Source organism: Poecilia latipinna, unplaced genomic scaffold (genome assembly GCF_001443285.1).
Source record: "Poecilia latipinna isolate Pla-1442-1.1 unplaced genomic scaffold, P_latipinna-1.0 Scaffold1306, whole genome shotgun sequence".
Classification (NCBI taxonomy): domain Eukaryota; kingdom Metazoa; phylum Chordata; class Actinopteri; order Cyprinodontiformes; family Poeciliidae; genus Poecilia; species Poecilia latipinna.
Genome location: NW_015113922.1, coordinates 1 through 18,903, shown reverse-complemented (window position 1 = coordinate 18,903; position 18,903 = coordinate 1). Strand labels below are relative to the sequence as shown.

Below are 18,903 nucleotides of genomic sequence, written 5' to 3'. Positions count from 1 at the left end.
TTCTTTCTTTCTTTCTTTTCCACTTCCAGTTTGTGTTGGTTTTCATAATAACTTCTCAGTAAAATGCATTGGCGTTATTGAGCCAGTTAAATAAATTAAAAATTAAATTTGTCATGTTTGTCTTTTTAATTAAACCAAATAAAATGTTAAGATTCTAACGAAAAAGCCTCACATGTGCTCTGCTTCTTTAAATCTGGCAGAGAACCAATCAGAAGCGAGGAAGTCTGTTGCTATGGCACTACGTGATCGCGCAATGGCAACAGGTTGTCCGAAAATAATGTTACATATTTAAACGCACATTTTTAGTTATGTATTTTACATGTATCTATATTTCGTGCCTTTTATTTTTCTCGTCTCATTGTTCTTTTATCTGAAAGAAAAAATAAAACTAAAACCTGACATTTAAACTACGTAACTTCCGGTAGAAGAGGCGTGTCCTAATCTGTCAAATTAACCGAAGAACAACAAACACAAACCGAAGGTTGAGAGGCTCCGGTGGTCGGCGAGTGGGCTCATCACTAACCTCGTTACTGGGACACAATATAGCTGTAATGTTCCGAAGAAAGGTCCGTAAAACGGGCTGAACACCTGCACCAACAGCCGTTACCGGACTTGATGTAAGATAAACCAAAGTACTGATTGTTCTGATGCTCCTTTTGTCGTGTTACAGTTTACATGGCCTGTTTGCTTCTGAAACACCTCAAAACCTCTCTATTTTTCCATGTTTTTAGTTTGAGCTGCGTTTTCCAAATAGGTTTCGTTAGTCTGCAGCCCCCACAACAGCCGCTTGGTTGACTTTCTGGTTGAGTTGGCGAATTCTGTTGAAAAAAGCTATAATTTGACTTTAAATTTATTTTCAGAAACAGTATAAAAACGGAGAATGAGATTATGTGATATTACTTTCGTCTTTACATGTTTGAAGTGTATTCGGCGTTATTTATCAGTCGATTCTTTTCGTGGTTTAATAAAAGAAAAATACTTAGAATTTGCAATGCCAGCGCCGTACAATAGGGGGAAGCAGAGAGCGGCGTTTAAAGTTCAACTTTTATCATAAAAAAATGACTTCCTGGAATTTTGTTTATAGCGAACTTAACAGAAACATATTCCTCCCCACCCCCCTTTTTAAAAACTGACCGGTGCTTCTCAGTGTATCTGAACCTTTATGTCAGATATTTAATTCAGAAAGCTAACCTATTATATTTATCCCAGACATAGTCAGAATTTTTAGGTGTTTTTTCTGCTGGTTTTGATCATTTTAGCTTACAGAGGATTAAAACACAAAATTCAGTTTCTCAGAAATGAATAAAAATTATTACTAAATTAATATACCAATAAAATAAGTATTTTTATTTAAAAATATGGCTGTTTATCCTATGATTTTCTCACAATACCATAACATTTCTGCATTACAATCCCTTTTTCTTTTACCTGATATAAAATTTAATTTCTGAGAAACTGACTTTTGAGTTTTCAATATAGCATGCTTAAAATAATAAAACATGAACTGAAATAGATGTCTAAAATGTTGTATGGAAGGACTCCATGTGATATATGTTTCACAATTTTATCTTGATTACTGGAAAAAACAAACTTTTTCATTGTCTTATTTATTGAGACACACAGTCTACATATCATACTTGTGTTACCTTTTCCTAAGTAACACCATCATGTATTTTTGTGCATAAAATGTTAGAGATGAAGGCCACTTTAATTGGTTGTAGTGTTTATTTTGTATTTTACTATTTAACCTTTTATATTTTCTTTTTTGTTTTTTGTGTGGATGGATAGGCCTGTCATAACAAGTTTTGCTGGACAATAAATTATCCCAGAAATTATTGTGATAAACAATATTTTTGATACCATTTTCAAGTAATTTAATGATAATGGCAAAATAATACAAATTTACCCTCTCAATGACCAATCCATCCATCCATTTTCTTTACACCCTTGTCCCTTAGTGGGGTCGTGAGGGGTGCTGGTGTCCATCTCCAGCTAACGTTCTGGGCGAGAGGCGGGGTACACCCTGGACAGGTTGCCAGTCTGTCGCAGGGCAACACAGAGACAAACAGGACAAACAACCATTCACACACACACTCACACCTAGGGACAATTTGGAGAGGCCAATTCTCTCAATGACCAATAAACTTTAATTTTGTTAAAAAAGAAAAACCCTCAACAATGGAAAATGAATACATTTAAATATTTAACAAAAAAGACCAAAAACAATAACATGGAAATTAAAACCTACACACAATTAAAAACATAAATGAAATCACCCTTTTTCAAAACATAATGGATATGATTGAGCTCATTTTAATTTATAATGTGATTCATTGATTTATTGCAACAAGCTTATATGCTTAAAAACATGAATTAATGTTCCACCATACATGGAAACATATTTAAATAAAATGTCACTTTTTTCATGATTCTTAATGGGGCTCATCTGGCCGCCCGAGACAAAATGTCCTGGAGGAGCCCCTGCTTTTGAAAAGTTAAATTCCCCAGACTCTCACTGACTTTCTGACCACTTTTCTTTGATGATCAGACCCATCATCAAAGAATGGGTCTGATCATCAGACCCATTAGATGATCAGACCCAGAACCGTTTCCATTTTTACTCTTCCCTCTCTCTGCTTCTCTCAGCAGGAATGGGGACGTTGGGTTGTTGAAAACACCCTTTCCTCCCATCTCTGCTGCCTCTGAGGTAAGAACTAGGAGATCTGTGTCATCAGGCCAAGAACGGACTCCGGATTCAGACATTTGGCAAACACGTCCATGTCAAACAGGCAGAACTTTAGATAACTGGACCTTTGTTTATCAGACACTGATAGGGCTGATTGTCAGGACCAGGTGGGATCAGATTTTTATCGCATCATGACCTTGAGGGAAAGCACCACATTTACACAAAATGTTTAAGATAAACAAATAGATTTTATTTGAAAGATAAAAATACATTTTATTACAACTGCTAGTGAATTATAGCTACATATTAGTCATGCTTGATTATAAGTGAATACAAAAAGCTCTCCTCACTGTAAGATTAGGGGTGTTAATGTTTTTAATTAGATATATCTATCAGTCAATCCATATGCATGTGTCTGTTAAGGTCAGAGGTCATGATCTAAGAATAAGAAATAAGAATGGCCTCAATGGGATTAGTTTTCTCAAGGTCTCAGGTTGGTTTTGAAATAGATCCCCAACACCCCTTATTAAATGAAATTAATTTTAGAAATATGCCTTTTCTATTTTTTTTTCTTTTTTTCCAAGTAAATTATCTCAAACATTTAAGTGAGAGAAAACAGATAAAATCTGTAAGGATATAAATATTTTCTTCACAGGATTGTATTTGACTGATTGAATAGCATCTGTCTCTCCTGGAAGATCAAAATGCAAACCATATAACATCATGTTGGTGCAGGTTGCTACAATCGATAGCAGCCACAGGCACACCCGCTAGAAGGAAACAAACGCACCCAGCACAACACTTTTGTTCTATTGGCTGAGAGGTTGCCAGGCGACTGTGCCAAAAGGCAGTTCCATGTTTTGTAAGCGAACAGAGAGTCTGAGCAGAGTGTGACCTAGAGGAGAAGTTTTGAGTACAAGCATTACAAGTTTTGAGAAGAAAGACATGAAGTCCTGCTTTCAAAATGAACATGTAAGCAAAAGTATTAAAAGTTTTGAGAACAAAAGACATGACATCCTGCTTTCAGATTGAAAATGTGTGCTCTTGGATTATAGCAGAAAAATTCCCATGTAAACCTGCGCCCATAGTTTACTCAGACTTCACATTGCTTTGTTTTTTTTGTGGTTGTTTAGCAGAGCAGATCCATTGTATCATCTTCTAAGCTGTGTGCAGCCACCATGCACAGCCTTTTGTTGCAGTTTATAATAAGTTTAAAGGAAAACCGTTGGAGCACTTCTGACCCCACCTGTCGGACCTCTGAGCACCAGCAGAGAAACTTTTCATAAAGCTCCCATTGTCGCACATGCAGCTGCACAGCAGGATTTAAAAGTATTTTAAAGATTAAAAACCTTTATTATAAAAATGATTCCTTATGAATTAGAAATAATTTTAAGAATTTTTACAATTTTTTAAATTCTTTAAGTGTTTATATAAACATTTTTTAAAATCTTCTCCTTTAATCCAGGCGCAATAATCTCACAATAGGAATTTTAGTCAAATCTGTTTTTAATTTTATCTTACTATATAATTAAAAATGTTACAGAATACTAAATGCTTTTAAGCAAAAATAAATGTCCTTTTGTGTGCCTTTTTCCCCATAGTGAATAAACATTCTTATATTGCAGTTTGTATTTTTCAAAATTCTTTTCAGTTCGAGATTTTCTACTGTAAAAAAGTTAAGCTTATTGCACAAATTTACCGGAGGAACTATTAAGAATGTAGGCTGTATATTTATTCATTTATCTTAATTTAATTTTTTCTTTCTATGTGCTAATTGTACACATTTAGCTTATTGTCTTTAGTTTTTCAGCCTGTAAAATGTAATTTTATAAATAGTTTTATGCCTCTTCTTTCCACACTGTCTCTTAAAAATGTAAAACGGTCATTGTTTTTGTTCAAATCTGCTGAATTGTTGTGATTGAGTCAAACACTGGTTGACCTCTGAACTTTATTTCAATGTAAAAGCTGCTTCACAACCAGATGCCTTAGAGAGAGCAGAGCCTCTCTCTCTAGTTTAATAAATAATAACAGCAGGTGCTTTCATTTTCCCCAAAGATCTGCAGCTTTTACTGATGATTCTGCTGCTAAACTTTGACATGCTGTAACGCGCCTGCATGTAAACAAAGCTGGTCGTTGTTTGACTTTGGGAGTTATTTTGTGTTTTGGAATTTTTATCCCCAGATTTTTTTTGCATCTTTTTTCACTAATAAAAGTTAGTGTATTGTAGTTTTTATTGTAGTTTTTAGCATTTGCACCCATCTCTTAAAAGATAAAGCTTTTTTTTTTTTATTTTTTTTTTTTTTTTTTTTTTTTGGTTTTCAGGCTGAATTTGATCAGAGTTTCAAGTTTGGGCTGCAGATCAGAACCAGAGAAGTTGTTGTTGGTTCTAACTCTGAACTTTTCTCTGGATTCCTGTGAAGCTGTGCAACCATGGATTCCTCTGATGAAGAGGAGGAGCGCACCTTCGTCCGGGTCCTCAGTGAGAAGTACAACCCGGAGAATTTCCCCTATGGCCAAGGTGTGGTGGTTCTGCCCAGCCCTCCAGGATCTCCTGTTAAAGGTAACAGAAAAAGCTAAAAACACTTGATAACCGATTGAAAATAGCAGAAATGAACTGTCTTTAGTTTTGCTGTTCTTCAGACCGACTGTTCCTGCCCAGCGTTCTGGTTCTGAATGACTGCGGGATCAGCAAAGCTGGCGACAGGTCCGACATCGAAGCGTTCTGTGCTCATGTCCTGGAGCTGGACCTGGCCTACAATCAGCTCAACAACTGGGAAGAGGTAAGTCCGTTTCACGAATCCAAAACAATTTACACAGAAACCTGTTAGAGTTGGGTGTCCCCATGTTGGGCGCCAAATGTTGGTAGATGACGAAAATAAATCAACACACAATTAAGAAAGTCTTTCTACATCACATAAAGTTTGAGTTCCTTTCTGACTTTTGTGGTCAGAGTGACCTGATACGTTACCCACAATGTGGGGGCGATGAGCAACGTAAACACAAGCTGATTGACAGCACCAGATTGGCAAAATCTACTGAAGATTCCAAAACAATTAGTTAAAAACAAATGTCAAAAAATCTTAAGTATTTTTAAAGATGAATGTGTTGTGTTCATTGTGGCTTTGACAGATCAGCACCATCGTCTCCAGTATCCCTCACCTGGACTTCCTCAACCTGAGCATGAACCCGCTGAGCGGCGTGCAGCTGCAGCCCAGCGTGGCCGACGTCTTCTCCAGGGTACGACGACTCGTCCTCATCAACACGCAAGTCAGCTGGGACACGGTGCACACTCTCACGCAGCACACGCCAGAGTAAGTGAGCCGAGCAGATGCTCCCTGTGACTGTGCTGAAACGTGTTCGGGTTTCTCAGACTCTGCTCCTCCCGGCGTCCAGGCTGAAGGAGCTCTTCCTCTGCCTGAATGGCTACGACTCCGTGTCCGAGTCCCAGGCTTCCTGTCCGTCGCTGAGCCTGCTGCAGATCACCGGCAACCAGCTGCAGGACTGGGCCGAGGTCAGGAAGTTTGGCCGGCTGTACCCGAGTCTGAGCACCCTGGTGCTGGCCAACAACAGCGTCAACTCTGTGGGCGACACCAAGGAAACACTGGAGGGTCTCTTCCCCAACCTGCGCAGCATCAACCTCAACAACTCAGGTTTGTTTCCTCTGTCAGTTCAGTTGGAATGTATTTTACTAAAAGACCAAGAAATACACCCGATCCAAACATATTTATGTGTGGAGAGAAAATCACAGTGGTCAACCATAAGGCTGGACAATATGGCTGAAAAACGTGTCACGAAAAAAGCATTTAATATCAGTCAATATAGATAATTATTGATTAGTTTTTGGTTTTAAATATCTGAAATGCTACCAATCTGGTGGTGTAACATTTCCTGCTTTACCCACAGTTTTCCCTCCATGCCGTTGTTTCTTATTTTTAACCATTTATGCGGCACAGTGGTGAAACATGAAACTGCTGCTGTGCATGTTGCTCAACGGGTTGTTGCTAGGCAACCAAATCTAGCTTAAAAAATACTGTAGGATATCATTATTGTATTAATTAAAAAAAGTTATAATTATGGCCCTTAGATAATCAAATATGCAGAAACTGATGATGTGATTCTTATTTTCATTCTGCTTTGTTCTGTATTGTAGTGCTGTATGGCTTTTTATACATAATCTGATATGTTTTGGAGTTTTTTTTTTTTAGAAAAAAAAATTATTATTCTCTTTTTTGATGGAAAAGCTAGTTAATTTGTCTGTATTGCACAGTACAGTATTTATGTTGATTATACTTTGAGGTGCTACAGATGAAACTTGCGTCTTTGGCTAACGTTGGCATACTATTCATATTAAGCAATTAGCTAATTTAAAGATTATGTTCAACAAAATACATTTTGAATTGATTCAAAATTCCCAGGACTTGCGATTCTCTATGAAAAATATTTTTTCAGTATCTGTATTATTCTGTCCCTTTTGAAATAAACAAACCTCAACATAAACAACAGTTCAAAGAGAAGACATGAAGTGTTTTCCTTGTGAACTGCAGGTCTCAGCCAGTGGGAGGACATCGAAAGGCTGAACTTCTTCCCTAAACTGGAGGACGTCAAAGCTCAGGGGATTCCTTTGCTGCAGTCGTATAGCACCCAGGAGAGACGCAGCCTCCTTTTAGCACAGTTCGTTACATTTAAACTCTCCCTCTTTATGCATCATGGCTGTTTTTAATTATTTAAGTGTTTAATGACCCCTTGTTCTGTTCCCCAGGCTGCCATCTGTGATAGTTTTAAATGGGAGTGCCATTTCTGATGGAGAGAGGGAGGACGCAGAGCGGTTCTTCATCCGATACTACCAGGACTGTCCTGAGCGGGAGCTTCCTCAGAGGTACACGCTTCACACCATGCAGCTTTTTACCCAAAACACATGAAAGGGCCGCTGTGCTCATCACTGGAAAATTACATCAATATGGTTAAATGCAGTTATCTTGTGATCTTAAGCAATAAAATTCACTTTTCTTTAAACATTTTTTAACCAAAACACCTTTGGCCACTGGATGACTGGCATGGCGCCCCCTCCCACTGGGCTTAGCAAGTTTTCTGGGGGAAACCCTGAGTTACAACATTTAATTTCCTCTTAATCCATAAAGTATTTTTGAATCCGAATAAAGTTTCCTGCTTCAGTAACACGGACTGCAGCAGCTGACGTCATTTTACGCCTCAAACCATGAAAACTTGTGATGTCCATGGTCGTTTCTTTTATTTGGGGACAAACGCCAGATATCCAGTCATCGTCTCCAGTCTCAGTCGCCTTCATTCCACTTAACCTGAGCAGAATGAGGTGGGGGTGGGGGGCTTTCTGAAGGAAGGTGTAGTCCTTCGCTGAGGGAAACTAACCTTTTGGGAGACAATGCCGCCACTCTCCGGCTGCTCAATGAACTCTTTGTAGGGGGAATTCTCTGATTGGGAATCGGATACGGCAGGTAGCTGCTAGATGCTGCTAGATGTTTCTGTCTTTTATTTGCACACCAACGCCATCAAAATCAAAACGGGAAGCCTGGAGGTTTTCTGATGGTTCCGGCAGCACTGCGTCTCCTCTGATGCTTCAGGTGACGAGTGGCGGATTACATCTCCTTCCTTCGCTCTGCTTTAACCGGTGCTGGTGGACCTGGTTTGGTGGTCGAGTCTCTATAGGTCAGAAGGTCAGGGGGGCGTCGGTGTGAGAGCGCAGGTATCCCCTTTCCTCTAAGGCAGCGCGGATCAAACGCACTCTGTAGAGTAAATGAGTTATTTAGATGTTGTCATCCTTAAAACCACCACTTACCAGATGTTTCTGGCTGAAGTTCTGGTCCAGTACTTCACTGATTCGAATCTTACCTAAAGAACAGGAACTTTTTTGTGTAGCTTCTCATCACTAGCTCAGATTATAACAACACTGCAAAAACAACATCTCACCAAGTATGTTTGGTCTAGTTTCAGGTGCAAATATCTTAACTTTTCAGCAACATATAGGAGCTTCTTTTAAGCCAATAATTTATTGATAATGATTAAAAAAATTCTAGTTCCACTGGCAGATTATTTAACTTGTAACAAGACATTTTCAGCATGTTATAAGTGGAGCTAGCACTTTTTCAGTAATGCTATTTACTTTTATCAAGCTTGCATATATTGCTGAAAAGTTATTTTTAAGTTAGTTCTGTCTTATTTCACATGTACTAAGACATTTATACTAGAAACCAGACCATAAATACTTGGTAAGATTTTATTTTTGCAGTGAGTGAAGGAATCAGATTAGCTACCACAACTACGCAGATGACACACAGCTCTACATTATGATGTTACCAGCTGACCTTTGAACCCATCCAAACACTGAACAGATGCTTCTACAACTTTCTCCATCTGAACAAAATCAAAACTAAATTTATTATCTTTGGATCTAAAGAGAAATGATATAGAGTTATAGATCTAGAGTCAACACACAGTTTCAGTTATTACAGCTGGAAACCAGAAATCAGGCTGAACTTTGACCTGAACATTCAGAATCACATAAAGGCAGTTACAAAGTGGGCCTTCTGTCACCTGAAGAACATTTCCAGGATCAGAGGACTGACGTCTCAGCATTAGAGAAACTCATCTTTAGTTGCATTTATCACTGCAGTAGTGTCTTCACACATTGACCTAATAAATCAGTCCTCCAGCTGCAGCTGATCCAGAACGCTGCTGTTGGCATTCTGACTAAAACCAGGAAGATGGAGCACATCACCCAGCTCTACAGTCCTTCACTGACAGAATAGACTTTAAACTACTGCTGGTAGTTTTTAAGTCACTGAACGGATTAAAGATCTGCAGATCTGTTGGATCAACCTTCAGACCTCTCATGTGTTATGGCATGATCAATACATCACTTAAAAATGGTCTCAAAAAAACAATATTGTCGTTAATCACAGTCATTTCTGGGACAAATTATCAACCATTAAAATTTGTTATCCATTGATCAACATATGTGTATATTTGCTCGATGATTTTAATGATGGGATTGGACTAAATGTAATGTTTATTGCTGGTTTCATAACTGCTGACTTTAGTTCTTCTGGGCGTAAAGCGCTTTGAACTGCGTTGTTTCTGAAATGTGCTTTAATATTAACGTAACTCGTATATAAACGTATGAAGTGGCGCTTAATTTAAGGTGTAGTCGACCCAGGGAGGCTTTGTTACTGGAAAAGTCTTGAAAAATAATGTAGAAAAGTATTGAGTTTCAACCTGGTTGAGTTTCAGGCTTTATGTTGGACCTGAACTGGACAGTGTCTCCAAACCCACAATATCCTTCCTTAAAAACACAATTAAAAAGGTTGACATGTTGTTACCTGCAGCAGTGTTTCACCAGACATGCCGCCTTAAACCCTCCTGTTAGAAGGGCACTTTGTGCCCCGCGAGTTCCCACAGAAACCTGGGGTCAGGCGGATCGGCTTTGTGGACCAGTTTTTAGTGGGGAAGTGAAATTGGCTTGATTGGACCAGCTGTTACAGCCTCTTTGAAAACACTGCCTTTCTTTTTTTTTTTTTTTTTTTTTTTTTCCCTCTCCTTTATTTTTTTTAATCGTTCCCGGGTCTTTATCTTGAGCTTTGGTTCCCCTGAGACGGCTGAGTGCTTTCTCACGGCCGACAGTTCGTTTTTTTCTGCTCTGCCAGAACATTTCCTTTCAGCAGCCACCAGAAAACAACCTGAGTGGAAATTAAGCTAATGATGATTAGGACTGTTTTCCCTCAGCATTTAGAGAAAAACACCAGAGCTATCTTAGCTAATAGCAATAAGGAATCATGGGATATAAGGTTCCTTCTATCAAAGGTCAATAAATATGTTTGGCTTTGAACGAGATATTAACTCAGTCTTTAAGAGATAACAATCACAATTCAAAATAATAACATATTAGATTATAATATCCCAAATAATAAGTCATAAACTAATCCCGTTTAAACCCAAAACAAATCCTCAACAGTTGTTCTGCGTATCAAAATGTACAAGTTTGAATAAATTAATCTGAAGAGTCTCATAACTAGTTTTATCTTATTTTTCATATCTACTACATGTGGAAAAAGTCTTAATATAAATGTTTTATTGCAGCAGCACTGAAACATGCAATAAAAAATAAAAATTTTTGTAGCTTCAGTTTGCACAATTTTATGGTTAATGGAAATGCAGCGACTGACATTGACATACTTTAGTTTAACCCCCTCCGCTCTTCCTCACATTGGCCACGCCCCTCCGTGCATATTGGCTCCGCCCACTTCGGTGGAATCTTTCCAAAATGGTCGGGGGGCGGGGCTACGCCTTCACTGGGAGGTTAGTTACATTTTAACTGGAACGATGCGGTTTGGTCTGAGTGAAGTTACCCCCACATGTTTGTGTAGCGAAAACGTTTGTTTGTGATGCTTTCATTTTAAAGATTAAAAGTTTCCAGAGGTCATAAGAGGTCATCATCAATATCTTCAACACAACTCAAATGTAGCTGAGTTGGTTTTGTAAATGAGAGGGGGTGTGGGCGCGGTTGACCTCTGGAAACCTTTTTTTATTGATATTTCTAAAATAGTAGCGGCACAAAGAAAAATTTTTACTGCACAGACGTAACACAAACATTTGATACCAATTTTGTTAGATTTAGGGGGAGCTAGTTGATCTTTCGACCTTTAAACTTTGATGAAAATCTTCAAGACAAAAGCACCACAAACAAAAAATTTTGCTACACAAACAAAATTTTTACTGCCCAAACATAGTCGAGTTGATTGAGCTCCATGTTTGGTTTTAATGATTCGTATTTCTTGCATAAATAAGGAAAGTAAATTTTTCCTTCCAGCTTGTACGAACCAAACCCCAACACGTGCCTCGTTCTGTTCCAGGTATCACGCCCTCGTGTCCAAATACGGCCACCTGGCGCCGCTGGCCGAGGTGGACCTGAGACCGCGCGGCACCGTGGTGGAGGTCCGCTGGGGGGACCGGGTGGAGCCGGTCACCCTCCGCCTGGAGCAGACGGTGGGCGACCTGAAGAAGCAGCTGAAGGCTCTGCTGCAGCTGCCCTCCAACGGCATCCGCCTCTTCCACATCGACAAAGAGATGAGCTCCGTGTTCGGACCCGAGGAGCTGAAGTGCGGCTTCCGGGCGCTTCACTCCTACAGCATCCAAGACGGCGACGAGATCCTGGTGGTGCCCAAAGAGAAAAACCGCTGCAGCTCCTCAGACTTTTGAGGAAGGACGGTCTCGTGCTTCGGATGAGAAATTAAAAACGAACAGAGACAAAGCTTTTATTTGATAAGAAAGACTTCTCCCAGTGTTGAATGTAAGGAAGTTTAGAAAAATAACGCAACATTAAATTTGCACATTGAAGCTTTTGACCCAAGATAGCTTTAAAGGAATTTAGTAAAGTTTAAAATTTAGCTGCTTTGTTTTTCTGGTGTAAGGTGGGTCTACACTTAAGACCTTTATTTTAACTAAACGTGAAATTTGGGCCATAAAATAGTCAAATGTAGGTGCCAAAGACGACACAAACTATGCAAAACGTATCCAGGGTTTCCCTCAAAAAACCAGGAGTGCTAGAGCTGCTAAAAAATGTTAAAAGTTGACAAGAAATTTGAAAATTTAACTAGATAATTATGTGTAATTGAAAGACATTGCTGACAAAACCTAAACACACAATTATAGGCTTTAAAAAAGACAAAAGTACAATTCAAATTTAATTATATTTGCTTAAATCCTAATGAAGTAATTAGTCAGTGAATCTTAAAAAAACTTTCGCATTTAAAAGTTGAATAAATGTAGAAACACATTACCTGAAATAGACAATAGCTGTGTTTCTATTGACCATATAACTCCACCGTTTGACATCTGGAAAATACATTTGTTTCATGGAAACGTGCTAGTTATCGTTTTTCCATGGAAAAGCTTTGCCGTTAGGATGAGGTAGGTTTTTTAGCCATATCAAAATTAGTTTATTTCACAAAACTGCAATGGAAACATTTTTTTTTTTTACATTAGTAGGAGGAGGATGGCGTGACGTTTTTTAATGACTTACCATGTGAACAAACTTATGTTTCTTATTTAATGTAAACGCCGCAATTGAGAAATAGTTTTTTATCTGACATTAGTGGAATATTGACAAAGTTCTGTGCACATTTGTAATGGAAATGTAGTTAATTATGTAGTAATTCATGCAGAAGAAGCCCAAACCAACGATAGAGTATGCATATTTAATCATTCATCAACATACTTTTTGTAGTGATAAAATATTTGATCAATATTTACATTTTCTAATAACTTGAGCATAAATTTCTCCTTTCTCCCTTTAGAACGACAGTTTATCTGCAAATTTAATGAAATATCTGTTTACCTGTTCAAAGAGACAAACCTGAGGGAGTCCAGCGGAGGAGAATACAGTTAAAAAAAACAAAACAAACAAAAAAAACCTATAAAGGGAAGGACATCATTTCATATTTATTTTAAATTACATTTCACTTTGACCATCTCCTCAGGATCCAACTTGCAAATAAATAACCCAAAAATCAAACGGAGAGTTTTTAGTCAGGTAGATCCATCTCACATCAGAAAAATATATAAATATAAGTTAAAAATATAGTTTGGGACGTGTGAATTGACAGCAGCCTCATGGGTTTCTGGGCTTAAAATCAAGATTTAGCTCAGTTTGTAGTGAGGAACAACAAACATTCTAGTTCAGTTATTATGCAAAAGTTTATTTAAAAAAACATCTTTTCTGAAAATCATAGATTATATTAAAGAAACCACTGCAGATTATCAGGGATTAGATCCAAAACAGAACGTTAGCAGAGGTTAAATCATTTAAATTAATGCACAAATACTAAAATATAAGGTAGAGTTTAAAAATATTCACGATGCAGATGCTGCTCTCCTTGTTCTTTTTCTGATTGTGCATAATTTTAGGAGCAAACATAAAATGAGGAGTGAACTTCATCCTGCAGCTGGGACTGCAGTCAGCTGAATCCAAGATGTTTAGGTATTAGCATGCACAGAATGACATTTCTTTTTCTTTTTTTTTCTTTTTTTTTTAAGTGCGTCAGCCTTGAGAAAGCTCCGTTTGTCTGAGTTCAGCTGAGCAGATTCAGATTTGAAAACGTTCCTTTGTTGAGAACGGATCGGATCGTTCGCTGGGAATCCTGGGATAACCCCGGAGCGGATGCAGAAGCGCCGCTCCGCTTTGGGAGCAACACAGATGCACACGGAGCCTCCCTCCCCTCCTCCCGCCCTGGAGGAAAGCCGAGACGGGCCAGGGTAGGCTGGGTCCGGGCCGGACGCTCCGGTTACTGCCGGCTGCAGGCTGTCGGGCAGCTGAGAGGCGGCAAGCCGCTTTCTGGAGGGAAACCGAACACCGGCTGCCACCAGTGTCACACAGACTTCCGCTGCTGCTGGGTTAGGCCGGGTTCAGACAGCCGGGTTTCCCGCCCAGACGCTCCGTTACATCCGACACTCTGAGACGTTGTTAAACTTTACATTTCCACTCAGACTCAGTGTTTCACCTACGTTACCAACAAGTACTATGTGTCATAACCTCCTGCTGGATCCTACGGCAGCGTATTATGGCTGTTGTAGAGTTAAAAGAAAAGGAGCAGGAACTTTCCCTCTAAAACTCAGACATTTTTGGATCAAGTCTTAGAAAATTTCTAGAAAAAACTTGGATATTTCTGAGTTTGATAAGTTGAAATTTTTAGATTTCTGAAACTCAGATAATTTCCAAAAATTGAAAAATTTTGATGTTTGAAAGTCAGAAATGTTGAAATTTTTCTAGAAGAGTTTTTCTAACAAATTTTTTACCTTTCAGGCTCAAAAAGTTGAGTTTTTTGTTTCAGATATTCGAATTTTGGAGTCTAGAAAATTTCTTTTTTTTTTCTAGGTTTCTGAGATTAATCTAAAAAATGTTTTTGGTTTCTTCTTACAAATTGTTGTCTTTTCAGGCTCAGATATTTCAGGGTTTATTGTCTCAAACTAGACTTTTTTTTGTCTTGACTTTTAGAGCTCAGAAATTTACATTTTTTATGGAAAATTTCTGTTTAATGTCAAAATTTTGGGGTTTTGGGTCTCAAATTTTCAACTTTTGGAGCTCAGAAATTTTCTGGGTTTTTTAAATAGAGATTAATTCAATTATTTTGTTTTTCACACAAATTTGTGACATTTCAGGCTCAAGCACTTTTGGTGTGAATATATTCACACCAAAAGTGAATTTTCTTTCTGCAGTGGCGCTAATACGCCGTTGTTGGATCCAAACTCACAGGAGACTCTTTATTGCCAAGTATGAAATCTACTAGAAGAATGTAAGATGCAGGTTTTTACACTGATGGGAGAATATTTAGCATATCAGGTTCATTTCTAATTGTGTGTGTTTTCTGGCCCTTTGTTGTTCCTATAGATCTTCCAGAATCAGGCAACAGTGAATGCGAACACACATTCACTGTTGTCTGAGTGTTATTCTGCTTCTAACTTTAGTAAGAAAAAAAGTCAGTGGAGATGCATTACCAGCTTCACAGGAGGGAGAAACGTTGACGGTGCCGTTCCAGAAGGAAAAGTAAAGATGAGGACATTGGAGGATTTTGTTGAGCCAGTTTTCTCGTTTCCTTTTCTTTTGCTCAGACTGAAATATTTACATGCCAGGTTACAAGTGTTTTCATGAAAAATGCTCAAATCTCACCCGTAGTTTCAACTCCAGTGTGTCTAACTGTCCTAAAACTTTGTTTTGTTCTGGTTCTGATCCGTGTTTGGACTCTTGTGGAAGAAGATCCGGGTCCTTGCTGAACCTTCTCCCTCTGCATGTGTTGGTTCTCTCTGAGTTTTGGCTTAATTGGACTCTAAATGGCCTTCTGGTGTGAATGTGTGCATGGTGGTTTATTCTGGGTTGCCATAGTGACCCGTCCAGGTTGGACCTTGCCTCTCGTCTACTGACTGCGTAGGAAAGCATAGAAAAGGCAGAATGGTCTCCGTATCGAAACAAACTGGTACAGATTGCTTAAAAGAGTCTTGCAGCCACATTTCCAATCAGTAAAATATTAACAGAATATTGAAAAATGCCATACATTTTGAGTTTAATACTTGGCTTTTTTTTTTTTTTTACTATTATTCTACAGCGAGAGGAAGTTTGCAAGACATCCGTTTAGAAATGGGTCGAACCCGGAAGGTGGGGGGGTTAATAAGTATTTAGCACTGTCACATTCTTTTTTTCAGTAAATATATTTCAAATGTGGCTGCAGACATGAAATTAACAACCCAGGTAATCCACACGCAGAGAAATTCACAGAAATTAATCCGTAAGTTGAGATGGTGTGTGTTTGCAAATGATAACCTAGAGTTTACTCCCTGATGATCACACAGCATGATGATGATGATGGTGATGGTGTTGTGCACTGATGGGTCTTTGGATGTTTGGGTCTTTGGATTTTCTCCAATAACAGAGAAACAACATTTTCGTTTGTTGGTTTTCATTTTAAAATATGAATTTATATACGAGTGTTTTTGTTTTTTGTGGTTAAACAGAGAAGAAGAAGAAATCTTCCTCTGTTTGAGCTTCTTACCTCATTTTGGACTGACAAAGAGCTGCTTCACCCATGATGTCATCGTCCATGTATGGTAAAGGTGTTTTCCAAATTTGGGTCACAATGTAATTAAAAACATACATAAATATATCTCTATTTTACATGTTCCTATTTATATTTGTTTTATGATTAAAATAGTTTTAAATAGTCTTTTAAAGATTAAATCAAAGTAGATGTTGATTTCTTTTCATAATGTTTGACCATAAAAAGAAAAACTGCTTGTATTTTTAACCAAGAAAAATACAGATTTTCATTTCAGCTCCTTAATGAGGAAACCCAGTTTATAAAACACCTGGTTTTGTTTTTTATTAAGCTGAAGGTAAAAGAAGAAAGGAAAGATTGATTCGTATGATCATGGAAATGAGGTTGATAGTTGAGTTCCCCAGGTTCTTTAATTTAGTTTCTAATTTTTCTCTGAGAAAAGTTTTTGTTTCTTTCACTGTTTTCTGAGTTCACGTCGGCCTGGTGGAAAATAACTGGAGGTGTGTTTAAATATCCATCAATGATGGGAAGTCAGGTTTTGTGAGTTGTTTGATTTGCACGGCTGGAGTTCCTATTTAAAACGTCTCATTTTAGGGAAACATGATTCTTTGTGGGATTTTTAATTGTGATGTATGCAACATGTCGTCTTGAGTAACTCCAAATATGGATAAAATTGACAGATTTTCATTATGCAGTTTGTCTGTTTGGAAATAATTGCTTCTTAACTTATTTCACATGTGCTTTCGGTTTCTTTTGCGGATCTCGACACTTTAATTCAGGTTTGGTTTCTTGAGGTAATGATGCTGTTTCTATATCTGTACTGTGTTTTGATGCTTTTACTTCTCCTGAATAAATAAATCTGAATAATGACAACCGCTTTCGCTGTTTTAAAGCTGAAACGACAAACTTTAGCTGAATATTTATGACCTTTTCTAACAGCCGGTGTTTTCTCACAATTGAAATGGTTCAAATCATGAAACAAATTTAAAAAAACCCGACTAAACAGAGAGTAATTATCTAGAAACTAGTTTCATTTACTCAATTACATTTAGTTGAGTAACATTTTTGAAAAAATTCACTTTTAGGACTTTTTTTTACTCTTGCATGAGCAATTTCTTGGATGGTTACTTTTACTTGAGTAAAAATATGTTGAAGCTACTCTTAGTTGAATTCTTGGGAACTCTACCCACCTCAGTGTAGGAGGTCCAGAAGAACAGGAGGTGTGAATGCTAATCAAACTCTGGTCCTCCAAACCTCAGTGTGGGTACGGTTGAAGTGAACTCCTGTTCGGTTTTAATTCATACAAGATTGCCAAGCAGACCGGAAACCGTTCCAAAAAGCAGGAAGTGGACTACAGCGTAGAGCATTGTGGGTAAGTACAACCAAAACAAACGCGTTAGCCTAGCGCTAGCGGGAGAAATGTCTCGTGGTCTTTAGCCAAAGACTAAAGAGAAATGCTACCACCGCTAAAAACTGACACCACTCCATTTTTGTTTCGATTTGGTGATTAATTAAGTTGCTCAGTGTCTGCAGAGGTTCCCACCCACAGCAGCTGAAAATGGAACAAATGTTGCAATTTAGAACCGAGTCTACCGGACTGTCGGGTAAGAAAACACCCCAACTATACTTCAATTACCGTAAATGTTTAAATCTTATATATTTTTCAGTGAGACATTGTTCTGTTGCACTAAAAGTAACTTCATTTTTAGGATTTCTTTTTAAATAAATAGTTAAGCTTAATAAAGTATATATTTTTTATTTATTTATTTATTTAGTTAGTTAGTTAGTTATTGCGTATCTTTTCCAGGCAACAAACGTTTCTTTTTATCTGTGTATATGTGACATGTGTTATGCCCGAGCGATGCGTGCTCCGGCATGCGTTTCTGGTCATAACACCGGACAAACCACAAGACACCAAGTCTGGGTTTGGAGGCGGTCTCCGTTCATTTAATCTGTCAATCGGGAGATATTAGCATTAGCACCTAGCATGTGCTCCAGTTTTCCAACCCGATCTATACAAAATAACAGTGTTAGCATGCATCAAATGTTATAATGGCGTAATAGAAACTCAAATGAAAATATCCAAACACCTCTCATTAATACAGAAAGAAAAATAAACATTTGAACAGTATAAATGAAAGGATTACAATGGGATATAAAACTTTCCTCTCTGCAGTGGAACAAATAACAAAAGGGAAGAGGAAATTAATAATTTAATATTTATAATAGTCCAAAAGAAGAAGAAAGTAAGGCGGCGCTGGAGGACCAAACCCCTTATAGTAAACACAGAGGAACACAAGAAGAGTCAAGTGTAAGCAGACAAATACATTAAAGAACACATTTTGTGTAAATATACAACTATTAATATAGACCCAGTTACATTCATCCCCCTAGATTCACACAAAATTATAACAAACAAACAAACCAAAAAAACATACAACACAAGCCAAAAATTACCACAGCCAAAGGGCAAAGTCGGCAGAAGAGCCATCTTAAAAGATTGAGAGCTGACAGAAACCTATCAGACAGGATGCGGTCCCCTATACACCACACCGTTTTGGCCAGTTACAATACTCAGAAATAAAAGCGTGTACATGCCATCCACATATAAAAAATATATATATATATTTTTTTTTTTTCTTA

General features: G+C 38.0%; 1 protein-coding gene across 4 annotated transcripts; it reads left to right on the top strand.

Moving 5' to 3' along the window:
• The first annotated feature begins 423 nt into the window (after positions 1 to 423).
• LOC106961499 (tubulin-specific chaperone cofactor E-like protein) lies at positions 424 to 13,100 on the top strand. Of its 4 annotated transcripts, none has more exons than XM_015055262.1 (9): positions 425 to 617; positions 2,650 to 2,707; positions 5,107 to 5,246; positions 5,327 to 5,466; positions 5,816 to 5,997; positions 6,080 to 6,336; positions 7,231 to 7,357; positions 7,446 to 7,562; positions 11,569 to 13,100. In XM_015055262.1, exons 3-9 carry the CDS (start codon positions 5,117 to 5,119, stop codon positions 11,912 to 11,914), a joined length of 1,299 nt encoding a protein of 432 aa, XP_014910748.1. In that variant the 5' UTR covers positions 425 to 617; positions 2,650 to 2,707; positions 5,107 to 5,116; the 3' UTR covers positions 11,915 to 13,100. The 4 variants fall into 4 exon arrangements, with proteins under 4 accessions (XP_014910750.1, XP_014910748.1, XP_014910747.1 ...); XM_015055261.1 differs by having other exon boundaries at positions 2,647 to 2,707; XM_015055263.1 differs by having other exon boundaries at positions 425 to 632; positions 2,647 to 2,707.
• Positions 13,101 to 18,903: the final 5,803 nt, after the last annotated feature.